The sequence below is a fragment of the Gigantopelta aegis genome, chromosome 9 (genome assembly GCF_016097555.1).
Source record: "Gigantopelta aegis isolate Gae_Host chromosome 9, Gae_host_genome, whole genome shotgun sequence".
Classification (NCBI taxonomy): domain Eukaryota; kingdom Metazoa; phylum Mollusca; class Gastropoda; order Neomphalida; family Peltospiridae; genus Gigantopelta; species Gigantopelta aegis.
In genome coordinates, this window is record NC_054707.1 from 59,441,321 (window position 1) to 59,462,416 (window position 21,096).

General features: G+C 36.8%; 1 protein-coding gene across 4 annotated transcripts in view; it reads right to left on the reverse strand.

The window, feature by feature from the left end:
• Positions 1-909: 909 nt before the first annotated feature.
• LOC121380652 (solute carrier family 23 member 1-like) overlaps positions 910-21,096 on the reverse strand; it is a 52,291-nt gene continuing 32,104 nt past the window's right edge. For all 4 annotated transcript variants that reach the window (XM_041509579.1, XM_041509580.1, XM_041509577.1 and 1 more), the window contains 10 exons: positions 20,914-20,981; positions 20,195-20,376; positions 18,896-19,016; positions 17,616-17,772; positions 16,488-16,637; positions 14,602-14,705; positions 13,586-13,715; positions 13,042-13,185; positions 3,779-3,874; positions 910-3,144 (listed from right to left, as the gene is read on the reverse strand). In XM_041509579.1, the coding sequence (XP_041365513.1) occupies positions 2,795-3,144; positions 3,779-3,874; positions 13,042-13,185; positions 13,586-13,715; positions 14,602-14,705; positions 16,488-16,637; positions 17,616-17,772; positions 18,896-19,016; positions 20,195-20,376; positions 20,914-20,981 (1,502 nt within the window). In that variant the 3' untranslated portion in view covers positions 910-2,794. The remainder of the gene's footprint in view (positions 3,145-3,778; positions 3,875-13,041; positions 13,186-13,585; positions 13,716-14,601; positions 14,706-16,487; positions 16,638-17,615; positions 17,773-18,895; positions 19,017-20,194; positions 20,377-20,913; positions 20,982-21,096) is intronic.

A 21,096-nucleotide genomic window follows, 5' to 3' on the forward strand; every position in this document is an offset into this window, starting at 1 on the left:
GGCAGGCAGTTTGTATTATTTGGCACACATGTGTGTTATTGGCACCTCTGGCAGGCAGTTTGTATTATTTGGCACACATGTGTGTTATTGGCACCACTGGCAGGCAGTTTGTATTATTTGGCACACGTGTGTTATTGGCACCACTGGCAGGCAGTTTGTATTATTTGACACACGTGTGTTATTGGCACCACTGGCAGGCAGTTTGTATTATTTGGCACACATGTGTGTTACTGGCACCACTGGCAGGCAGTTTGTATTATTTGGCACACATGTGTGTTACTGGCACCACTGGCAGGCAGTTTGTATTATTTGGCACACATGCGTGTTACTGGCACCACTGGCAGGCAGTTTGTATTATTTGGCACACATGTGTGTTACTGGCACCACTGACAGGCAGTTTGTATTATTTGGCACACATGTGTGTTATTGGCACCACTGACAGGATGTAGCTCATCTGATGCAGGGTGTGATAAGATTGATGTCTTCAGTGAACATAAGATTGATGTCTTCAGTGAACCAGTTGTTTTCCCTGTCCAATCCACAACTGGGAAAGTGCATTTAAAAGATATTAATTAATTAATTGTCATTTTTGAAAATATTGATGTATATAACAGTCACAAATTGTATAAAATCGCCCTACCTGAATTTTTATCGATGTAAATTCCCAAAATATTACAAACAAATTTTTATAATTATAACAGCTAGCATTTCCATTTAGTTGAAATACACAAATATCTGTTTCTAACATCATTTTCATGACTTATTTTAATGTAATGATGTCCCATTTAACGTAATGTTTATTGAAGGATAACATTAAGATTTTTTAACAAGGTTCTCCAATCAGAATAGAGTGAATCATCTAACGTTGTGAAGTTTGTAATTATAAATACTTAACAACATAACACCCAGTAACTTTGTAAAATATTTAATATAAAAACCATTGATATAGCTACATTATGTGTCTTGTGACAATAGTACATATGAAAAATCAAAGTTTCTAACTATAACTAAAACAACAGAGTAAATAACAGATTATTCTTACATAGAGTGCAGTTATGTTTTAGCATTATGAATATTATAACCAATATAAAAAAGGACAATTAGTATAAACTATGTATAAAAATATGTAATTGCATTTGTAAACTATACAATATATATGAAATAAAACATTATGTATTCAGTTCATTTCTTAACAAAAGTTAATTAATTAAAATGGAAACACCCACAGGCCTGTACATACAATTCAAAATCTACATATACAACCTTAGAAGTGATTATGCAATTCTGGGGTTGTTTGTTTCAAATTTCAAAAATAATAAGTTAACTACATTGTATATAAAAAAAACCCACACCATCTGTAAACAGGAATTCCCTTAAAACCAGATATTTTCTATAGTCCCTAAAGCAAATACCCCTTAAAACAGGATTTTTTACTTGATCCTGTGAGTGTCTGGTTTACACTGTATATATTATAACTAATTTATGGATATTGAGGGAATTTTAAATTAAAATTTATAGAGGGAATTTTAAATTTAATTTTGGCTAATGGTGGTTCTTTAAAATGTTTACAAAATGGCTTATTGTAGTGTATATTTAAAATGACATCCTCTGTATCACTGCCTTTTGTACATGTACTATGTTAAATGTAGTGCAAATCTTCTTGTTAACAGATAGGACTGAATACACACTGTTACAACAGGAAGAGGTCACGTATGAAACTATAATTATATGTCATGGTGAATCATAATATTATTTGAGATAGCACACCATTATTTCTGGTGTACATGAAGATGGTGCTGTTGTAGCCACCATGGGAAATTTGACAAAATAAAAAAAGATGACGCACAATATCAAAATCAACGTATAATATGTAATTCAGGCTTCTTAATTCCTGATCCATTCAACTGATTGTTTTTTCTCTCATTCCAACCAGTGTACCACAACTGGTCAAACTCTGTGGTATGTGCTGTCCTGTCTGTAGGAAAGTGCATATAAAGGATCCCTTGCTGCATTATGAAAAATGTAGCAGATTTACTCTGATGATTATGTGTCAGAATTACCAAATGCTTGACATCCAATAGCTGATGATTAATTAATCAATGTGCTCTTAATTCCTGCATCATTGGGATGTCACATAGCTCATAGGTAGAGCACTAATCTCAAATGTGATAGATCAAAGAACTATGGACTTGGTTTTTTTTTTTGCCCATACCAACCAGTGTCCCGTTACTGGCACTTCAAAGGCTAGAGTATGTACATGTAGGCTACTGTCTTGCCTGTAGGAAAGTCCTGCTTTTCCAGTAGGAATAATCTATTTTTTGGAAGCAGGTATCCTCTCAAGCAAATGTTAAAATGACAAAATGTTAAACACCAACTAGCTCGAAGTCAATATTGCCCGAGTAGGGCAGGACACAACCCAGAGGTAAAGTGCATGCTTGATGCATGGTTGTTCTAGGATCGATCCCTGTTGGTAGGCTCATTGGGCTTTCTTTATTACAGAAAAATTATGTCCTGAAAATCTGCCTGGTTTGTTCCCCATTTATATAATAAATTAAATTGGAGTATGTTTGACAGTAACTGTATGTGAATTTATGACTAATAAATGATTTCGATTCTTCTGAAACACCGGTGAAACAAGAAGAAAGCAATCATACTTTTAAAAAGTTTAAAATCTAACACTAAACTCAGTCTGGACAGGTTTATCCATAACCCTATGAGATGGGGGTGGGGGTTTGGGTGTTAAATGGGACAAATGCTCCCCTCCCCCCAATGTACGCCTATGGTCTCAAGAGGGTTAAAAGTGTGTGACATCAGACTTTACAAAAGCAGGATTGTCTAATCCTGCGGACCCTGTTAGAGCATGATTGTCTAATCCTACAGACTTTGATGTGGCAGGATTGTGTAATCCTGCACGTATGTAAGTCTCAGATCCTTCAGAATTGTGTTCCTGTGGTTCTGATGTTTCCTGTCTTCTCTTATCTTTTATGAATGTTGGACACACCGGCACATACTTGGTACACCGCATCTTGTTGAAGAATCTTTGTACCAAGGGCAGGTCGTATACAGACATGTCGGCAGATCCATTACAGTCTTTGCTCGCGTCCACTTTCTGCCAGTTTGAGATGCCCCGTTCTTCAGGAGTTCCTGTTAAAATCAATATTTCATTTCTGATTGCAACTTTTTTTTAGTATAAAATAATATTCAGAAAATAAGTGAATTTGATCTGAAATGCTGCAAAAATTTCCTTTATTTAATAATTATATTCACATAATTAGTGATTTTTATCTGAAATGCTGCAAAAATTTCCTTTACATGTATTATATTCACAAAGTAAGTGAATTTGATCTGAAATACTGAACAATACATATACATATGACCTTTATTTAAATATGACATAGAGCTTTTATTTTGCTACCACATACTTGCTGGCCCTATGCTTATAACATTTTAAAGTCTAAACTCAAAGCTTTGATTGATAGTCTCATGCACCCATGAAAACTATAGTCAAAGACCACAATACCACAAAATAAGCTCTATTTTGTTCGGATGTGTAGTTGGATGCACATGTTTGTGGTGTAAAACAAATATGGTTTTTATAGGTTTTTAGAGCTTGATATTTGACCATAATGAAATTTAATCATTAGCAATACTGCGCATACATGTATTTAAAATTAAAACACTGCTAGGGAAATTAGTGCTTAAAAAACAACACATTTTGATGACTTAATTGAATTGAATTTTGTTAAATTAAAAACAGTTAGAGAACCAAAAACCTTACCAGGTATTGTGTTGTCCAAAACTAGTGCGATTATTCCTCCCACTAACATGCTGGTACTTAATAGTACAGTTAATATCTGATCCACAACATCATTATCTAAATAAATAAAAAAATATATATACGGTACAGTAAAACCTGACATGTTGGTACTTAATAGTACAGTTAATATCTGATCCACAACATCATTATCTAAATAAAAAAAAATATATATATACGGTACAGTAAAACCTGACATGTTGGTACTTAATAGTACAGTTAATATCTGATCCACAACATCATTATCTAAATAAATTAAAAAAAGAAAAAATATATATATACATGGTACAGTGAAACCTGTAAAAACAGGACCCTGAACAAACTGGAATCCTGTCAAAACCAGACATGTTTCATGGTCCCAAATGTTGTAAATTTTAAACCACAATCCTATAATCACTGAATCCTGTATAAATCAGATAAATATTACATCCCCGACATGATCCGGTTTAGACAGGTTTCACTGTATACGAGACGGACATTACCATCTTAATTTTACTGCTATTAAGTTGTTTCTCACTATCAGTTAAAGTTAATTTTGTTTTGTTTAATGACACCACTAGAGCATATTGTTTATTTATTAATCACTAGCTATTGGATGTCAAACATTTGATGATTGTGATACATAGTCTTAGAGAGGAAACCTGCTACATTTACATTTCCACCCTCCGATTAATGGACTGTTAATAATGACTAACATTACATCTTAAATACACAGTCTTATTTAGAATATCAGTGTTTGCTTATTCAGTGTGTTTGTAGGGTGTATACTACCAAATCAAATCCCATAGATGACAAAAGTAACATATGTGGCTAAAACTCCTACCTGCAGCGTATCAATCGTCATAAATGCCACAGATATAAATACTACCACCCCTCACCCTTAAAGTGAATGAGAAAAAAAATTGGGGTTCAAGCTGCTCATTTCTGAGATAATGAGTAGCATCTATGACTACCCTAGTTCTGCACAAAATTCGAGTACTTTTTTTTACATGTACCCCATACATGTTTCAAGCACAAGGCTACTTAACACAGTAGTACTAGATGAAATAAAATTGCATACATTTTTTTTTCAGATGAAACTTTTTTTTTTTCACAACCAACACACTCACATTTATCAACAATCACAGAACTTGTGGTGTTCACTTCTCTATTCAAAAGAACTTTGACCCAGGCAGACATTATTTGGTTTAGTACTACCTGTATACTCATTTTAATCTTTGTAAAAGCTCAAACTTCAATTTTATTTCCTAATATATATATTTTTTGTATATACAAAACTATATTGGTGGTGAAATCTAGTTATGACTATTAAAAACATTAGGATTACATGTACCAGAAAAATACTAAATATATACAGACATTGGAATTTTAAATAAACAAATGTATTTACAGTAGGTTTAGTTATTGTAAAAGTCCTAGTGGTCTAAAAGAAATTTCATTGAAAGCATACTCGAGAATTTAAAAAATATATATTACGGTATACTTACAGAGATTAAGGACTATATGCATGTAAAGTGTCCGACACTAATAACTGAGCCAATACGGAAATTCCCAGTAGCTACGGCCAGAAGGAACACTTTATCCAACTACAGTAAAAGCCCTCTAAACCGGACACTCATAGAACCAAGTAAAAAGTCTGGTAATAAGGGGTATCCAATTTAAAAAGGTTCGCGATCTATTTTGTTGTGATCTTTAAAGAGGGACATTAAAAATGTCCGGTTTTGAGAGGATTCCGATTTATGGAGGGTCCGATTTTGAGAGGTTTCTGTGTAATACTAAACTACCTCTACATATATGTATAAAGAAGGTGATGAATATTTACGTTGTTAAGCTTCACATTATTAGCTATCCAAACAATATGGACTTTTAATTTTTTTATTATTTTCACTTTGATAAATATATTAGTTTTAAGGAAATATTTTAACTATTTTCATACTTTGATAAATAGTTCCATGGGAATATTTGAACTATTTTCATACTTTGATAAATAGTTCCATGGGAATATTTGAACTATTTTCATACTTTGATAAATACTTCCATTGGAATATTTGAACTATTTTCATACTTTGATAAATAGTTCCATGGAAATATTTCAACTATTTTTTTGCTGTTTCAACTCCAAAAAACTGATACACTCAGTGAAAATATTTACACTGCAAATTGGGCAAATTTGACAGTAAATCTCAGAGATGTTCCACTTAACAGGAAATGGTTTATTTAATGATGCTCTCAACACATTTTATTTATGCTTATATGATGTTGGACCACTTAACAGAGTGCATAAAGTATTGCTCTATTGATCCACTTAATCTAGATGTTACTTGAGCACAAGTTATAGGTAGAAGTTAGAAGTACAGTTAATATTATTAGTCCAGCCTGCCACAGACCACAATTATTTATGCTTTATTACCCAGCGGTCACTCATAATAAGGAAAATATTTTCCATATTTTTTCAGTGAGAAATATTCTGTATTGGTCTAACTAACAATACTATTGGACAATTTGATGCTTACAAACCAATGACCTTGTCGGTACTAAATATGACGTCATCACGATTTGGCAAAGACACAAAATGACGTCATGTAGTTTAAAGAGTTTGCGTTTACGGCTCTCTGTTTTTTGTGTTAAATTTATAACAAAATGTAATTTTAATGCATTTTATTATAGATTTTGTAGCAGAATAAAAAGACCTTTTGTTTTTGAAAATTATCTATGAACGTGATTAAATTACAAAGCTACAGCTATTCTCAGAACAGTGCATAAAGTGGTTTACATCGTTTCTATACAGGTTGGCCTTCGTGCATGTGCGTCAAAAATAAAGGCTTTTAAAGAAAAAATAGCTGACGTAATAAATAGAATAACTAACTCGGTACCAGTTATTATCAAATTTATGTTCCTCATGAAATAAAGCTAAAGCTTGTGACAACTGAAAATTATTTCACTTGGGACATTCACTCGGGATTATTTAAAATATACATTTGTCTGCCTGGGGGCAACATATCCTGAAAAGGACAACCCCTGTTGTCCAGCTCTTTCTCCCAGGATATTGGTTTAAACAAACACACCCACTAAACCTGGCTAGAGTACATCCATTTTATACAAAATGTACTAAATTTGCATGGGCTGGAATTACAACCAAAAAAAAAAAAAAGTCTTCAATGTTAATATGTTCTCTCTTGTTTAATAGTTGCCACATCAAAGCTGTACTAGTATGCCATAAAATAAACAGTCTAACTGCAGACTACTTGTGCGGATATATTTATCGGATTTTGGTTAACTAAATGGGAAGATAACTGTGATGAGAAGACAACTATGGTCTGTTGCCAGCCATTGGTGATAAATGTTGTTTTATTTGGCCCTGTAATTTAATATGAACTAGTATCAATGTAGCAGCAAATAGTGTGCTTGAAACACTAAAGGATGACAATATTTTTGAAGAACTAAGATAACGTAACTCTCAGATGCTTCCTATTTTGTCTGAAATGAGCAGATTGATCCCTATTTTTATTTTTTATTTTAAGGGTGAGGGGTGGTAATATTTAAATCCATGGTGTATATGTTTTTATTTGTGGGATTTGATTTGGTGGTATACATCATTCAGGATAAACAAGTAAAAACTAGTGCAGTGATTTGTGTTGCTAAAGTTATTTCCCTTCTAGGCAATGATTTGTGTTGCTAAGTTATTTCCCTTCTAGGCAATGATTTGTGTTGCCCAGTTTCACAAAACATTATAAGCCTAGTTTTGCACATAAACGTAAATCTACGACTAAACCATAGTTCTTATTACTATTAACAATAAACCAAATGAAGTTTAAAACACACATATTTTGTTTCCTTTTGTCAATAAAATGCTCCATCTTCCGTAATGATGTCATTTTTTGCGTGTAATAGATTCCAAACACATGTAAACGTATGAACTGCTTTAACTGCTACTCACAGACATAAATTTACAATGTTTTGTGAAATTGGCTCCAGTAGCTTAAACCAGAAAATGTAATTTCACATGTGCTTTTGACAAATTTTATGTTTATGTATTAAAATAAATTTGTAATTACCCAACACTAAATTATGTTTACTACATTTCTATAGATTGTATGATAGAACCAGAATATTAAAACAAAAATAGTTTTTATTTATAATTCCACCCTATACTGCTCTAACAAAAACTGTTTAATCTATATCATTTATATAAAAGACAACTCCCCACCTGGATAACCATATTATATATACTCTTCAAAAGAAGAAACGCAAAACCACATTGTCGTAACATTTGGAGAATTGATTTAATTATTGAATGGTGAGTCCGATAATTACCAAATGTTGGAGGATTGTTCACAATTCACTCTAGTCCATTGTGAGTAAGTGATAGGACACACCACCAAGGTCAAGGTCATCTGGAGTCAATACCGGGTGTGGCCTCCGCGTGTGTTGACAACTGCCTGGCACCGCCTGCCCATTGAAGCAACCAGAGTACGAATGACGTCCCGGGGGATGGTGGCCCACTCGGCCTGCTGCAAGGGTCTGGGGCTGTGGTTGTCGCTGTCGGAGGCGTCGGTCCAACTCGTCCCATAGATGCTCATTTGGGTTCAAATCCGGTGATATCGATGGCCAAGGAAGGACATTAATGTTGTTGTTCTGTAGGAAAGCCGTTGTGAGACGTGCTGTGTGAGGCCTGGCGTTGTCATGTTGGAACACTGCGTTGGCGTTGGCCATAACTGGAACGATGTGTGGCCGGAGGATCTGGTCAGTGTAGCCCTGTGCATTCAGGTTGCCCTGCACGTGGACCAGGTCAGTTCTGCCAGTGTGTGAGATGGCTGCCCACACCATGACACTACCCCTGCCGAATCTGTCCACTTCCTGCACGCAGTTTGCCGCATAACGTTCACCACAACGCCTATACACGCGACATCTTCCATCATGACGTCGGAGCAGAAATCGGGACTCGTCACTGAACCACACCTGTCTCCATCGCAGTTGAGGCCATTGTCGATGAATCTGGCACCACTGCAGTCGGAGTCGACGGTGTTGTGGTGTTAAGATGACACCTCGAACTGGACGTCTGGCACGAATTCCTACCTCACATAGGCGGTTCCGTACGGTCTGGTCGGATATCCTGCGCAAACCTGGTATTGCTGCGGCTGTGGAGGTGGCAGTAGTCAATCGTTCCCGAAGGTGGCGTACCCGGATGTAGCGGTCCTGCCCGGGGGTAGTGACCCGTGGTCGACCGGATCTAGGGAGGTCACGTGTTAATCCATGTTGCTGGTAACGGTCCCACAGTCTGGAGATGGTGCTTGGGGACACATGGAATGCCCTGGCAACGGCCGTTCTGGATTCGCCTGCGTCTAGTCGGCCGATGGCATTGTTTCTCTGCGGTTCACTGAGACGTGGCATGTCCTGGATTGTCAACTGTCGGCCAGATACAGAGGCCAGGCAAGCGAACACCCTGCACTTTTATACTGTCGGTGTTCATGTTGCACGTGCAGACAACGCATGTGCAGTGGTGACATGGTTTGCACGTGGCTGCGTTTTTGCGAATATTCACATTTTGAAACTTTATTTTACAGTAGCTGCGTTTTATCGAATGTAACCGTGGGAATGTGTTTGGGACATGCAATGACCTTATATTCACAAAGCATGAACCGGTAGGAAACATAAAATCGGAGTTATAACCCATTTGTACCCTTTTGCGTTTCTTTTTTTGAAGAGTATATAATATCTGTTATATTAGCATGAAATATCAACATACTAATACTACTGATTATAGTATATTTCAATGGTATACTTTGACCAGGGCGGGAAGGAAATGTTTTATTTAATAACACACTCAACACATTTTATTTACGGTTATATGACATCGGACATATGGTTAAGGGCCACACAGATATTGAGAGAGGAAACCCGCTGTCACCACTTCATGGGCTACTCTTTTCGATTAGCAGCAAGGGATCTTTTATATGCACCTTTCCACAGACAGGATAGCACATACCACAACCTTTGATGTACCAGTCATGGTGCACTGGCTGGAGCGAGAAATAGCCCAATGGGCCCATTGACGGAGGCCGATCCCAAACCATGCATCAAGCGAGCGCTTTACCACTGGGCTACGTCCAGGCCCTTTGACCAGGGTTGGACGTAGCCCAGTGGTAAAGCGCTCGCCTGATGCGCAGTTGGGGTAGGATCAATCCCATTAGGTTATTTCTCATTCCATCCAGTGCACCACAACTGGTATATCAAAGGCTGTGGTATGTGCTATCCTGTTTGTGAGATAGTGCATATAAAAGATCCCTTGCTATTATTAATGGAAAAAATGTAGCAGGTTTCCTATCTGAGACTATATGTCAAAATGTCTGGAACGAGAAACAGTCCAATGAGCCCACTGACAGGGATTGATCTCAGACTGACCGTGCATCAGATTAGCACTTTACCACTGGGCCACGTCTCGCCCCAAATTTCTGACTATAATACTAATGTCTAAATGTTACACGTCATGGCTTTGATACTTTGATATACAAGTCATGGTGCAATAGATGGAATGAGAAATAACTCAATGGGTTCACTGATGGGGATTGATCTCAGACTGACCGTGCATCAGGCGTGCATACTCTACCACTGGGCTATGTCCCGCCCCTCACTACTGTAATCCAGGCCCTGCAATGGAGTGCCATATACACTTTCTTAGGCATAGACTTTGATATTGCTTAGTTACCAAAATCCAAGATAGCCACTGTTCAAAGTCCGTCAAACATGAAAACGTGTATAATGTTTGACACAAATATAGTAGAATGATGATTTTGGTGGTTTTTATGGGGTTTTCAGGTATGCCCAACACAGTGGTGCCTTCAGGAAACATTTTAAACGTTGCTTAGTTACCGAATTCCAAGATGGCCACCACCCACAATCAGTCAAAAAAGCAAAACCTTTATAACTTTTGACAGAAATAATATGATGATTTTGGTGTCTTTTATGAGGTTTTCAGGTATGCTCGAGCTGCAGGTGCTGTCACAAACAACGTTTGGCATTGTCTTAGCATTCAAATTCAATATGACCGCCACCCCAAAAACTGCCAAATCATGGGAACTTACAGAAGAGCAGCGCATGCTTGCCTGTGAAATTACCATGCCAAGAAGTTCCCCGTCACCCCAAACCCTCGATGAAAACAAGCCTTCCCCCCAACTTCAAAGTTATAGAGGAAACAAGCATCAATTCTAATCTTGATTGTATGTCTGCCCTCCGTGAAGCAGATAAGCACGAGTTTCTTATATCCTTCATCAGGTGTGGTCTACCAAAGGTTGATGCTACTTGTGGTACTCCGCCTACATGGGGTGGTTCACACGCTCTTTTGTTTACTGCAGCAGTACCCTTGATGCGAGTAGGATTTATGCCCCTGTGACTGACTATGCTACTGTGCGTAAGGGTCTTCAAAACTTCTGGAGTGTCCATCGGCAATTTACACCATCTCAGTCCCTCATAGCTGTATTTGGTGATGAGGGTGTGTTTCATACTGTGGCTGACATCATGATGGCTGAGCGAATGAATTCTCTGATGTTTATGGCATGATGGAGATGTTCCACTGGGTGAAGATCCTGCTGAAGTGTGCTGGGCGGAATCTGCAAGGTTCCGGTATTGAGGATGCTCTCAATGAGACGGAAGCTTATGGTAAACTGACCGTAAACTCAGTTTTGGAAGGCAGCCATTATGTTCGTTCCTTCCATGGAATAATGAAGGTTTCAGACCTGATCAGCTCGTTGATGTGGGAGGCGTTCTGGCAGTAGTTAGCTCAGAGTGGTAGCAAAGTAAATAATAACATAATGATATGTGGGATTGAGGTGCACAGGGCTCTCTGCGAAAAGAAGAGGTCGATAGAAACATTTGCAGAACTTGTCCATCAAGCCTCAGAGCTTCAGGACAAATTTGAGCCACTGGAAGCCCTACCCCCCACATCAAGTGTCATTCGTGGCCATATCCAGAGAGCATGTTTTGTTGTACGTACAGCCCTGTGCCTTCTCGATGACCCCCACTCAACTTTAGACCCAAGGAATTACGGATGGGTGATTGATAATGACATCCTGCTGCCTACATAGTGTCTAAATCCACTACCCCATGGGAAGCTTGTAATTTGTAAATGCATGGGTAAGTGTGACACAAAGCACTGTCCATGCAAAAAGGCAGTGCAAAACTGCGTGATCTTTTGTCACAAGGAACGAAAATCAGTATGTCAAAATAAGTAGAGTGCCTAACAGGTCAGTGACATCTTGGGTATTGAAGATAGGTCACTGCAATAAATGTGGCCTGTTCATCCAATGTTGAGATAGGACATGATTATAACTTACTACTAATGTTTTAATTTCTTCATATGTTAATGATTTAATTTAGTATGCAAAGAAAACAGTAAATAAGTAAGAATTTAAGTTTGCCTTATTAGCACATAGCTACCAATGGGCTTGTTAAGTGATCAGTGTTAATTGGATTTATAAATCAGGCCATTTCTTTCTTTCTTTTGTAATGTACCTGTGTGAATTTTATCAATAAACGTATTAGTATTAGTATTATTGTCATTATTATTAGTACACTATATTTTCATTCTTAGTGCTTGAAATCATAGCTATACAATATTCATACCATGACTGACCACAAAAGACACCAAAATCATCATTATATTAGATTTCTGTCAAAAGTTATAAACGTTTTTTTGTTATCGACGGATTGTGGATGGTGGCCATCTTGGAATTTGGTAACTAAGCAACATCTAAAATGTTTCTTGAAGGCACCACTGTGTCGGGCATACCTGAAAACCCCATAAAAACCACCAAAATCATCATTCTACTATATTTGTGTCAAACGTTATATACGTTTTCATGTCTGATAGACTTTGGGCAGTGGCTATCTTGGATTTCGGTAACTAAGGAACGTCTAAGATGTTTCATGACGTCACCAATGTGTCGGGCATACACGAAAATCCAATAATAGACATCAAAATCATCCATCTACTACGTTCTGGTCAAAAGTTAAAAACATTTCTGTTTCGGCACTGGGCTGATGGTGGCCATTTTGAAAAATGGCGATTTCCGGTGTTCGCTACAAATTTCGGAATTCCACCTAGTAGATTTTTTATGCCTGGGGCAGCCCATACTCAAATCAAGTGCAAAGTCTATGCCTAAGAAAGTGTATACGGCACTCCATTGCAGGGCCAGGACTACTGTACAAGACCGTGATTAAATAAAACGCACTTGTCTGTATGACATCAGGGTGGCTGGCCACCCATCTAGGGAGGGCGAGTCCAGAAAAGAGAGCCAGACCAAAGATGAACAGGTTCCTTGAGGAGTTCATGTCCACGTGTTGCAGGTTTGACAGTCCCACTGCAGTTACCATGCCTGTGAAAATATCATACAGAGATTATTTCTTTATACAGAGTAGTCCCACTGCCGTTACCATGCCTGTGAAAATATCATACACATATTATTTCTTTATACAGAGTAGTCCCACTGCCATTACCATGACCGTGAAAATATCAAACACAGATTATTTCTTTATACAGAGTAGTCCCACTGCTGTTACCATGACCGTGAAAATATCAAACACAGATTATTTCTTTATACAGAGTAGTCCCACTGCTGTTACCATGACCGTGAAAATATCATACACAGATTATTTTGTTTGATGATGATACAAACAAATTGATGATAAAAACTGATGATAATAAAAACAAACTAATGACTATAAAAACAAACTGATGATGATAAAAACAAACTGATGATGATTAAAACTACATACTGAACATCACAAAGAACATTCCGCCGATGATGGGTTCGGGGATGGTCAGGAAGAGAGCGCCAAACTTTCCAAAACAACCAAGAATAATCATGATGATTGCTCCCACTTGAATCACAGCTCGACTTCCCACCTGCATCAAACAACAGCTGTTATGCTTCCATTCCAGGCAACATAATTAAATGTAGCATTTTGCATAGAATTATTGTCTATTATCGTGCAATCGCTGTTTGTGTTGGCCGATTATGATGACTGATTAAAGCAAATCCATAAACTATACTAGCAGATTATGACAGTCGACTTTACATTACAAAATCGCTCATTTGATCTGTAGGTCATTGTACAATGTGGCTGAAATAACAGCAATAATAGCTTTTCCCCTTAATTTTTTATGCACTGCAGGATAAAGATAATAACTAGAATATCAGCTTTATCCTGTTCAGGCTGAATGGGAAATTTCCCATTCTTACCTTCACAGGATAAAGCCGATATCCTATGTCATTGACTAGTTATTCTCTATGTAAACTGAATTTGCTTGCTAGGTTGAGCACTGATAATAACAATTGTCAGGTATTGCTCAGTCATAATGATTTTGAAATACTTTTAAAATTAATGATAGCCGAGAATAATGTCATCACTTTTCATATTATACTTGGTCAATAAGACCATCACAGTTGCAGATGATATCAAAATAATATGAAACATCATGGCCATGTAACAGACCGAACAATTGTAAAATGAACATCAAGCTATTGGGCCAACATTAATGTTGATCCCTATACCAGTATATAACCATATTCCTAATGGCATATTTATTCAAGTACAAGTTGCACCAACAGGTTCAGGGCCCATATTTTGGAAGCCATCTTAGTGCTACAAAATAGTAAAACCATTCTAGGCTATGATGCCACTATGGTGTGTGATGTAATGATGTCATAGCCTACGATGGTTTTACGACTTCATAGCACTAAGATAGCTTTGAAACTCCCTGGCCAGTATTTTAAAAAGTTATTTCATACCTTAGTGATTCCAATAGCACCAATATTTTCACTGTATGATGTATTTCCTCCACCGGTACCCCATGCACCAGCCAAGATACATGTAATGCCCTCAGTACCTATTCCTAAAAGTTAATGCTTAGTATTTAAAGATTACATACAATATGCATGACAATTAGATACCATTTATCTGATGAGGTTTTTGTTTTAATAATATAATTCTTTATTTTCAGAGGGTAAACACATTCAGTACAAAGTAACTGGTCTCCCATACATTTTATACATACATACATACAAACATACAAGACTAAGATGTATCTTTGTTGTTGATGTTATTGTATGTTTGTTAAAATAATTATGATGTATTAAGTTATCACTGATTCAACTTTCTTACCAAAATGTATTTAAATATTCATATTATTACCCATATAGTTAAAAATATCTTGGTACATATCAAAGTGATACGTCCTACTAGAACGCCAAGTGGGACGTAACACTTTTGACGTCACACGATGTTATCAATTGGCGCACAACCTTACAGGAACGTCAACGAAACGAGATGAGTGATATAAATTAAGATTGATTATGGGTAATAAATAGTATATTAAACTCGCTACCATTTCCCTCGTGACAATTGAAAATTAGTTCACCCGGGACATAACATGATACAAAATGGAAGCTTGTTTAATATCCTATAAATATGTGCTATTGTTCCTTCTATTATGTACCCGTGTTTCTAATGCATTGTTATACATAGTACATATATGTTGATGTTGTTTATGATGGTTTGTATTTCCAATGTATTTTCTGCTGTTATTTGTCTTCAACATTTTGGAAGTTTTTAATCCTTTGGTGTTGCTTCTGGATGTCCTGACAAGTGGTCATCTGTATCAAGTCAAATACTGCAGCATATTTTATTGATCACCATTGCATACCTGTGTCATTGCAATAGTGAAGTTAACTTTTGACCAGTCTAAACCAGTTGCTCACTAAAAAGCTGAGGTGAATTTGTTTTTTTAATGATTGCGCCAATGACAACTGGAGATAATGTCCTAAAACTAAACGTAAGATTGAGGTAATCAATTAGGTAAGTCATGGGTTATGTAAATTTATATAATTAAATTAACCTAGGATTACTGATGTCTAATTAATGTAGACTGAAACATTGTACCCAGTGGTATGTTTACTCCTGACACTTCCTGCAAGTGTATTTCATTTAGTTTTAACAATATGAACAAAAATAATATAGCCTACAATGGTTTTACGATTTCGTAGCGCTAAGCAGACTAGGGATTTTCGAAGCTATCTTAGCACTATGAAATTGTGAAACCATCGTCGGCTATGACATCACTACAGCATACAATGGTTTTACGATTTCGTAGCACTAAGGTCTCATTACACAGTTCACTTCTGGGTGAGAGTTCATTTATCACGATCCACTGTAGTTCCTAATTGTAACATATGTTATGGTTCACATATTCACTTCTAGCAATTGGGGAAGAATTAAAACAATTGTTCTTTTTAAATGGCGAGCCTTCTGGCTGAATTTTGCCCATGTAATATTGGGCATTGACTTTTGGGGATGTGGGTGTATAGTGGAAGAGCCGATCGGTGTGAATGGGTTAATGAACCAGCTGTTTGGACCAGTACTGCAGCCAAATGCGGTCATATAGAAAAACACAGAGAAGAAAATGTTCTCAATTTTGGAGTAAAAATAAATGCTTATATAATGTATGTTCACAATGGTGTATGTTGTTAGTGCCAATGAGAACCTGCTCTATTGGTAATCTTCATTTGAAGTTGGGCAATTTAATATGGATTTAAATGGCAGATGACATCTGTGTGGTGTGACCCAAGATAGCTTAGAAAATGCCCAGCCATGATATTACATTAAAAGACTTTTGTACCTCGACTAATGGCACTCCCAGGAGGTGGCGGTGCACCAGACAGTCTTGCACATGCGTAGTAATCACCAATAGATTCTATGATGGAGGCTATCACTCCGGCCAGCATCCCAAACACTCCGGCCAAACTCACTGTGGGTAAGCCCCACTGGCCTGAAGTAAATATATATAAAAAGCATTTAGAAATATGTAAAAATATATATCAGTTCTGTCTCTCTCTCTCTCTCTCTCTCTCTCTCTCTCTCTCTCTCTCTCTCTCTCACTCTCACTCTCTCTGTGTCTATCTCTCTGTCTATCTGTCTCTCTCTCTGTCTCTCACTCCCCCTAATATTTCTCAGTTAATTTCTGCATATCTTTCTCTCTCTCTTACTCACTCTTTCTGATCAAACCACCTCAGTGGATCCATTTTTCTCTTTTCAACCAGTGCACCACAACTGGTGAAAGGCTGTAGTATGTGCTTTCCTGTCTGTGGGAAAGTGCATATAAAAGATCCATTGCTTCTTTAGGAAAAATGTAGTGGGTTTCCTCTGATGACTACATGTCAGAATTACCAAATGTTTGACATCCAATAGCCTAATTAATCAGTGTGCTCTGGTGGTGTTGTTAAACAAAACAAACTTTAACTCTCTTTCTCGGTTTCTCTCAAGCATCCTGTCCTTTCTCTCATCCCCTCTCTCACACACACACACTCAGTTTGTTTTGTTTTCTTTGTTTAACGACACCACTAGAGCACATTGATGTATTAATTATCGGCTATTGGATGTCAAACATTTGGTAGATTTGGTAATTCAATATAGTTTTACAAAGGAAAGCAAGAGATCTTTTATATGCACCATCCTATTGACAGGATAGCACATACCAGTATTTCATATACCAGTCATAGTGCACTGGCTGGAACAACAAATAGCCTAATGGGCCCACCAACGGGGATCGATCTTAGACCGACTGTGCATCAAGCGAGTGCTTTACCACAAGGCTATGTCCCGCCTCCACATACTCACAATCACACTCTCTCTTAATCTCCCTCCTTCATTTTCTCTTTTTCCATGTGTATTCCTATATGTGTGTGCAACCATCCATCCCTTCATGCCCATCTCAAGAGTTTCTTCACCAAGACCTCAAAAGAAATACCTGGGTAAGGGAAGCGAAACCAGCTTGACTTGTGTAGAACATCAGATCGGATGTCTGTCCTAGCTTTGTATCCCCACCCATCTGGATCATTAGTCAAAGCCCCACCAGCAGTCAAAGCCACACAGATAAGCCAGGCTACCAAGATGGCTATCAAAACCTGGAAACGTAGAGAAGAATCAAAATGGTACATAATACAAACTTTAGAAAAAGCCAAGTCCAGTGAAACCTCTCAAAACAGGATCCTCTGTAAACCAATATTCCCCCAAAACTGGATGTTTTAACAGTCCATTTTTAATAATTTGTACACAATTTAACCTCTCTAAACTGGATACCTCTTATAACTTAACATTTTATTTGGTTTCGAGGGGTTTTACTGTATATACATAATTTCTAATTTAACAAATTCCCTTCGATTGCAATTACATCTAAAAATGAGCTGTGCTTACTTTTCATTCCATAAAGATATTTTGCAAATCCCAAAGAAAAGTCATGTCAGGTGAACTTTTATTCAACCAACCAAAGAATAGCATGCAAAAATGTGACAGAAACTTGATGCATTTAGCATACCTTGTTCTGGAAAAGAACTCATAATGGCTGTACACAGTTGTGATAGCTGCCTCTAAGCCAAAGCCTATTAAATAACATTGGCATTAATATGTGACATTTTTAGTATCTGCCTTTGCTTCTCTCTCAAATTTAAGGTCTTGATTTAACCCTATTAATTAATTATTTATATTAATTTGGTACACAAACTACTTTAGACACCATGTTTTACAAACAACTTTGAAATCACAGACCCTAGTTTCAAGCCTTGTAAATGGGCACTAAGTTTGTAAACCTGTAGCACATTTATATAAAGTTACAACAGAGTGAAACAAGAGTATGTGAGACTGAAATAGGGAAATACCTTTAAAAATAGACAAGAGTATGTCTCCATAACCGTTATTTCTCAGAGATTGTGCATTAAAAACATTTAAGAAATGAAAAATGCATTTCATGGTATTAAAGACATTAGAATGACCAGAAATATTTCTGATGTATGGAAATGGATAATCTAAACAATAAAATGTAACTAATGTCTGATCTTTAATTATTAAAAATGGCTCTAATGGTGAAAAATGTATAGTGTTTTAAAACTACCTGTCACTTTAAATAATGTATTAACAGTGAAATGTAATCTTTACAGTGTGTGTAATCTTTACACGTTATGTATAGGAATATCTACTACAGAATAACCATACAAAATGTCATCAAAACCAGCTATTATGATTAATACTCACTGGAAAAAGGTTGAATAGTGGTATACGACTCTTCTTACAGCCAGCCCCTTTCACAAACTGACAACAGGGAACATTAACCTTTCTCAAGTACTGAGAAAAAATAACTATCAGAACAACCGTGCTGAAAAATAAAATATCACCTTATTCAATAAGTTGTTGCATGGCTGTTTTCTTGAACAGAATAGTACTAAAAAAGGATTAATATATATATATATATACATACATATTCCAAATTCCGCTCACCTTAAACTCCCCCCCCCCCCCCCCCCCCGGCCCGGACCATATAGATTGGACTTTAAACTTTTAGACCTCCGTTCAAAATTTTATGTCTAACTTACTTTTTTTTTTTTAATGTTATTAAATAGTCCGATCCTCTCTTCTTTCTCTTATTTATTTTTGGACTGTCCTTCTAAAATGCTCCAAATTATATAAATATTCAGCCGAGCAGTCAATTCTTTTTATTTTTGGTTTGTAACTTTTTATTTAATTTAAAAAAACAAACAAATTCTATTAACTTTTTTTACTAACTGCTATTTTCAAAATTCTGCCCATTTTCAACTTCTGTCCCAAGTCATGCCCCTGGCTATCCAGAGACAGGACCCATAGACATGCTCAGAACCTTAGTGGTATATGAGCATGTTAAAATAATCCGCTCTGCTACCTAAGTCCGATGGCTTAACCACTATAGCACCGAGGCTGGTAAATTGTAAAGCAGTTTGTAAGGCCACAGATCTTCCCATTTAAGGTTGATCACAGTTATCTTCCCTTTTGGGACTGGATTGTAGAGCAGTTATTTTTCCATTTGGTTGACCAAACCTGGAAATATATCTGCGCAAGTAGTCGGCAGATTGACTGTGAATATTTCAGGGCAGACAGCTTTGAAGTAGCAACCATTAGACTGAAGCTGACAGGAGAGAGCATGTATAGTTTGCAAACATGTGTAACTTGTTAACACTGAAGTCTTTTTTTGTGATAATTCCAATGTAGAACTTTTTGTGTAGAATGGGTATACTTTGATCAGGTTTAGTGGGTGTGTTTGTTTAAAGAAATATCCTGGGAGAAAGAGCTGGACAACAGGGGTTGTCCTTTTCGGGGTATGTTGCCACCAGGCAGACAAAGGTGCCTACTGATACTGAAAAGTGCTATAGCCTACTAATGCTATATAGAAATATATAATGTAAACAATTGTGGTATGTGGCCATAAATACTTACACCAAGGCAATCCACCATTGTTTGGATGCTTTATCAATAGCTGCTAAGACAAAGATAAACCAATGAGAGCAGTTTAAAAAGACTTACAGCAAAGCAATCCACCATTGCTTGGATGCTTTATCAGCAGCTGCTGAAAACAAGGATAAACCAATGAGAGCAATAGTTGGGGCTATTGTCAGTGGCCCGATGAATCTGAGCAACAATCCCAGCAGTCCACTGAACCCAATCACAACTTGAAACACAGAGGCTACAAGCAATGCACCTGAAACCTGTAAAGAAAAGAATATCTATTTAACATGAGGCATAGTCGCAGGTGAAACCATGATGCAATGCTCCAGAAACCTGTAAAGAAAATAATATTTATTTAATGACATCCTAACATGGATCCAGGTGAAAAACAGAGACTATAAGAAATGCACCAGACACCTGTAAAGAAAAGAACATAAGGGTACATAATTTTTAACTTCGTACCATCTGTAGAAATCTTGATAATGTATGCACTTGTATACTTTTGAATACTGTTGGTGCTCATTTTAAATATTGCACCTCTCTCTGAATACTGAATGTATACGTACCCTTTTTAATTCTGCATCCTCCCCTGTTAATATGTTGTTTAAAAGTTATTAATTATATGTAGTTGCTATTTATAGCTGCCAAACTATCAAAATAAACCTAATATTTCTGCAGATACATGTATTTCAACAAATTTAAAAATGAAAATTGGGGAAAATCATTGTACAAAACTGTATCTGTTGAATTAATTCAAGGGAAAATCTCTTAATTTACTAAATGTATTCCTTAAATACCTCGGAAATTCTTGCATGCCACATTGCTTTGTGATCCGAGCTGCCATATTCTGGTAAGGTTTGATTATCTGAAAACAAAATACTAGTATACATTAGCAACAATGGCAAGCAACCTAGATTGTTCATAACAGCAGAATGATATGTCATGGGAGCTAAACAAAACTGGAAGAACCATTCATCAAG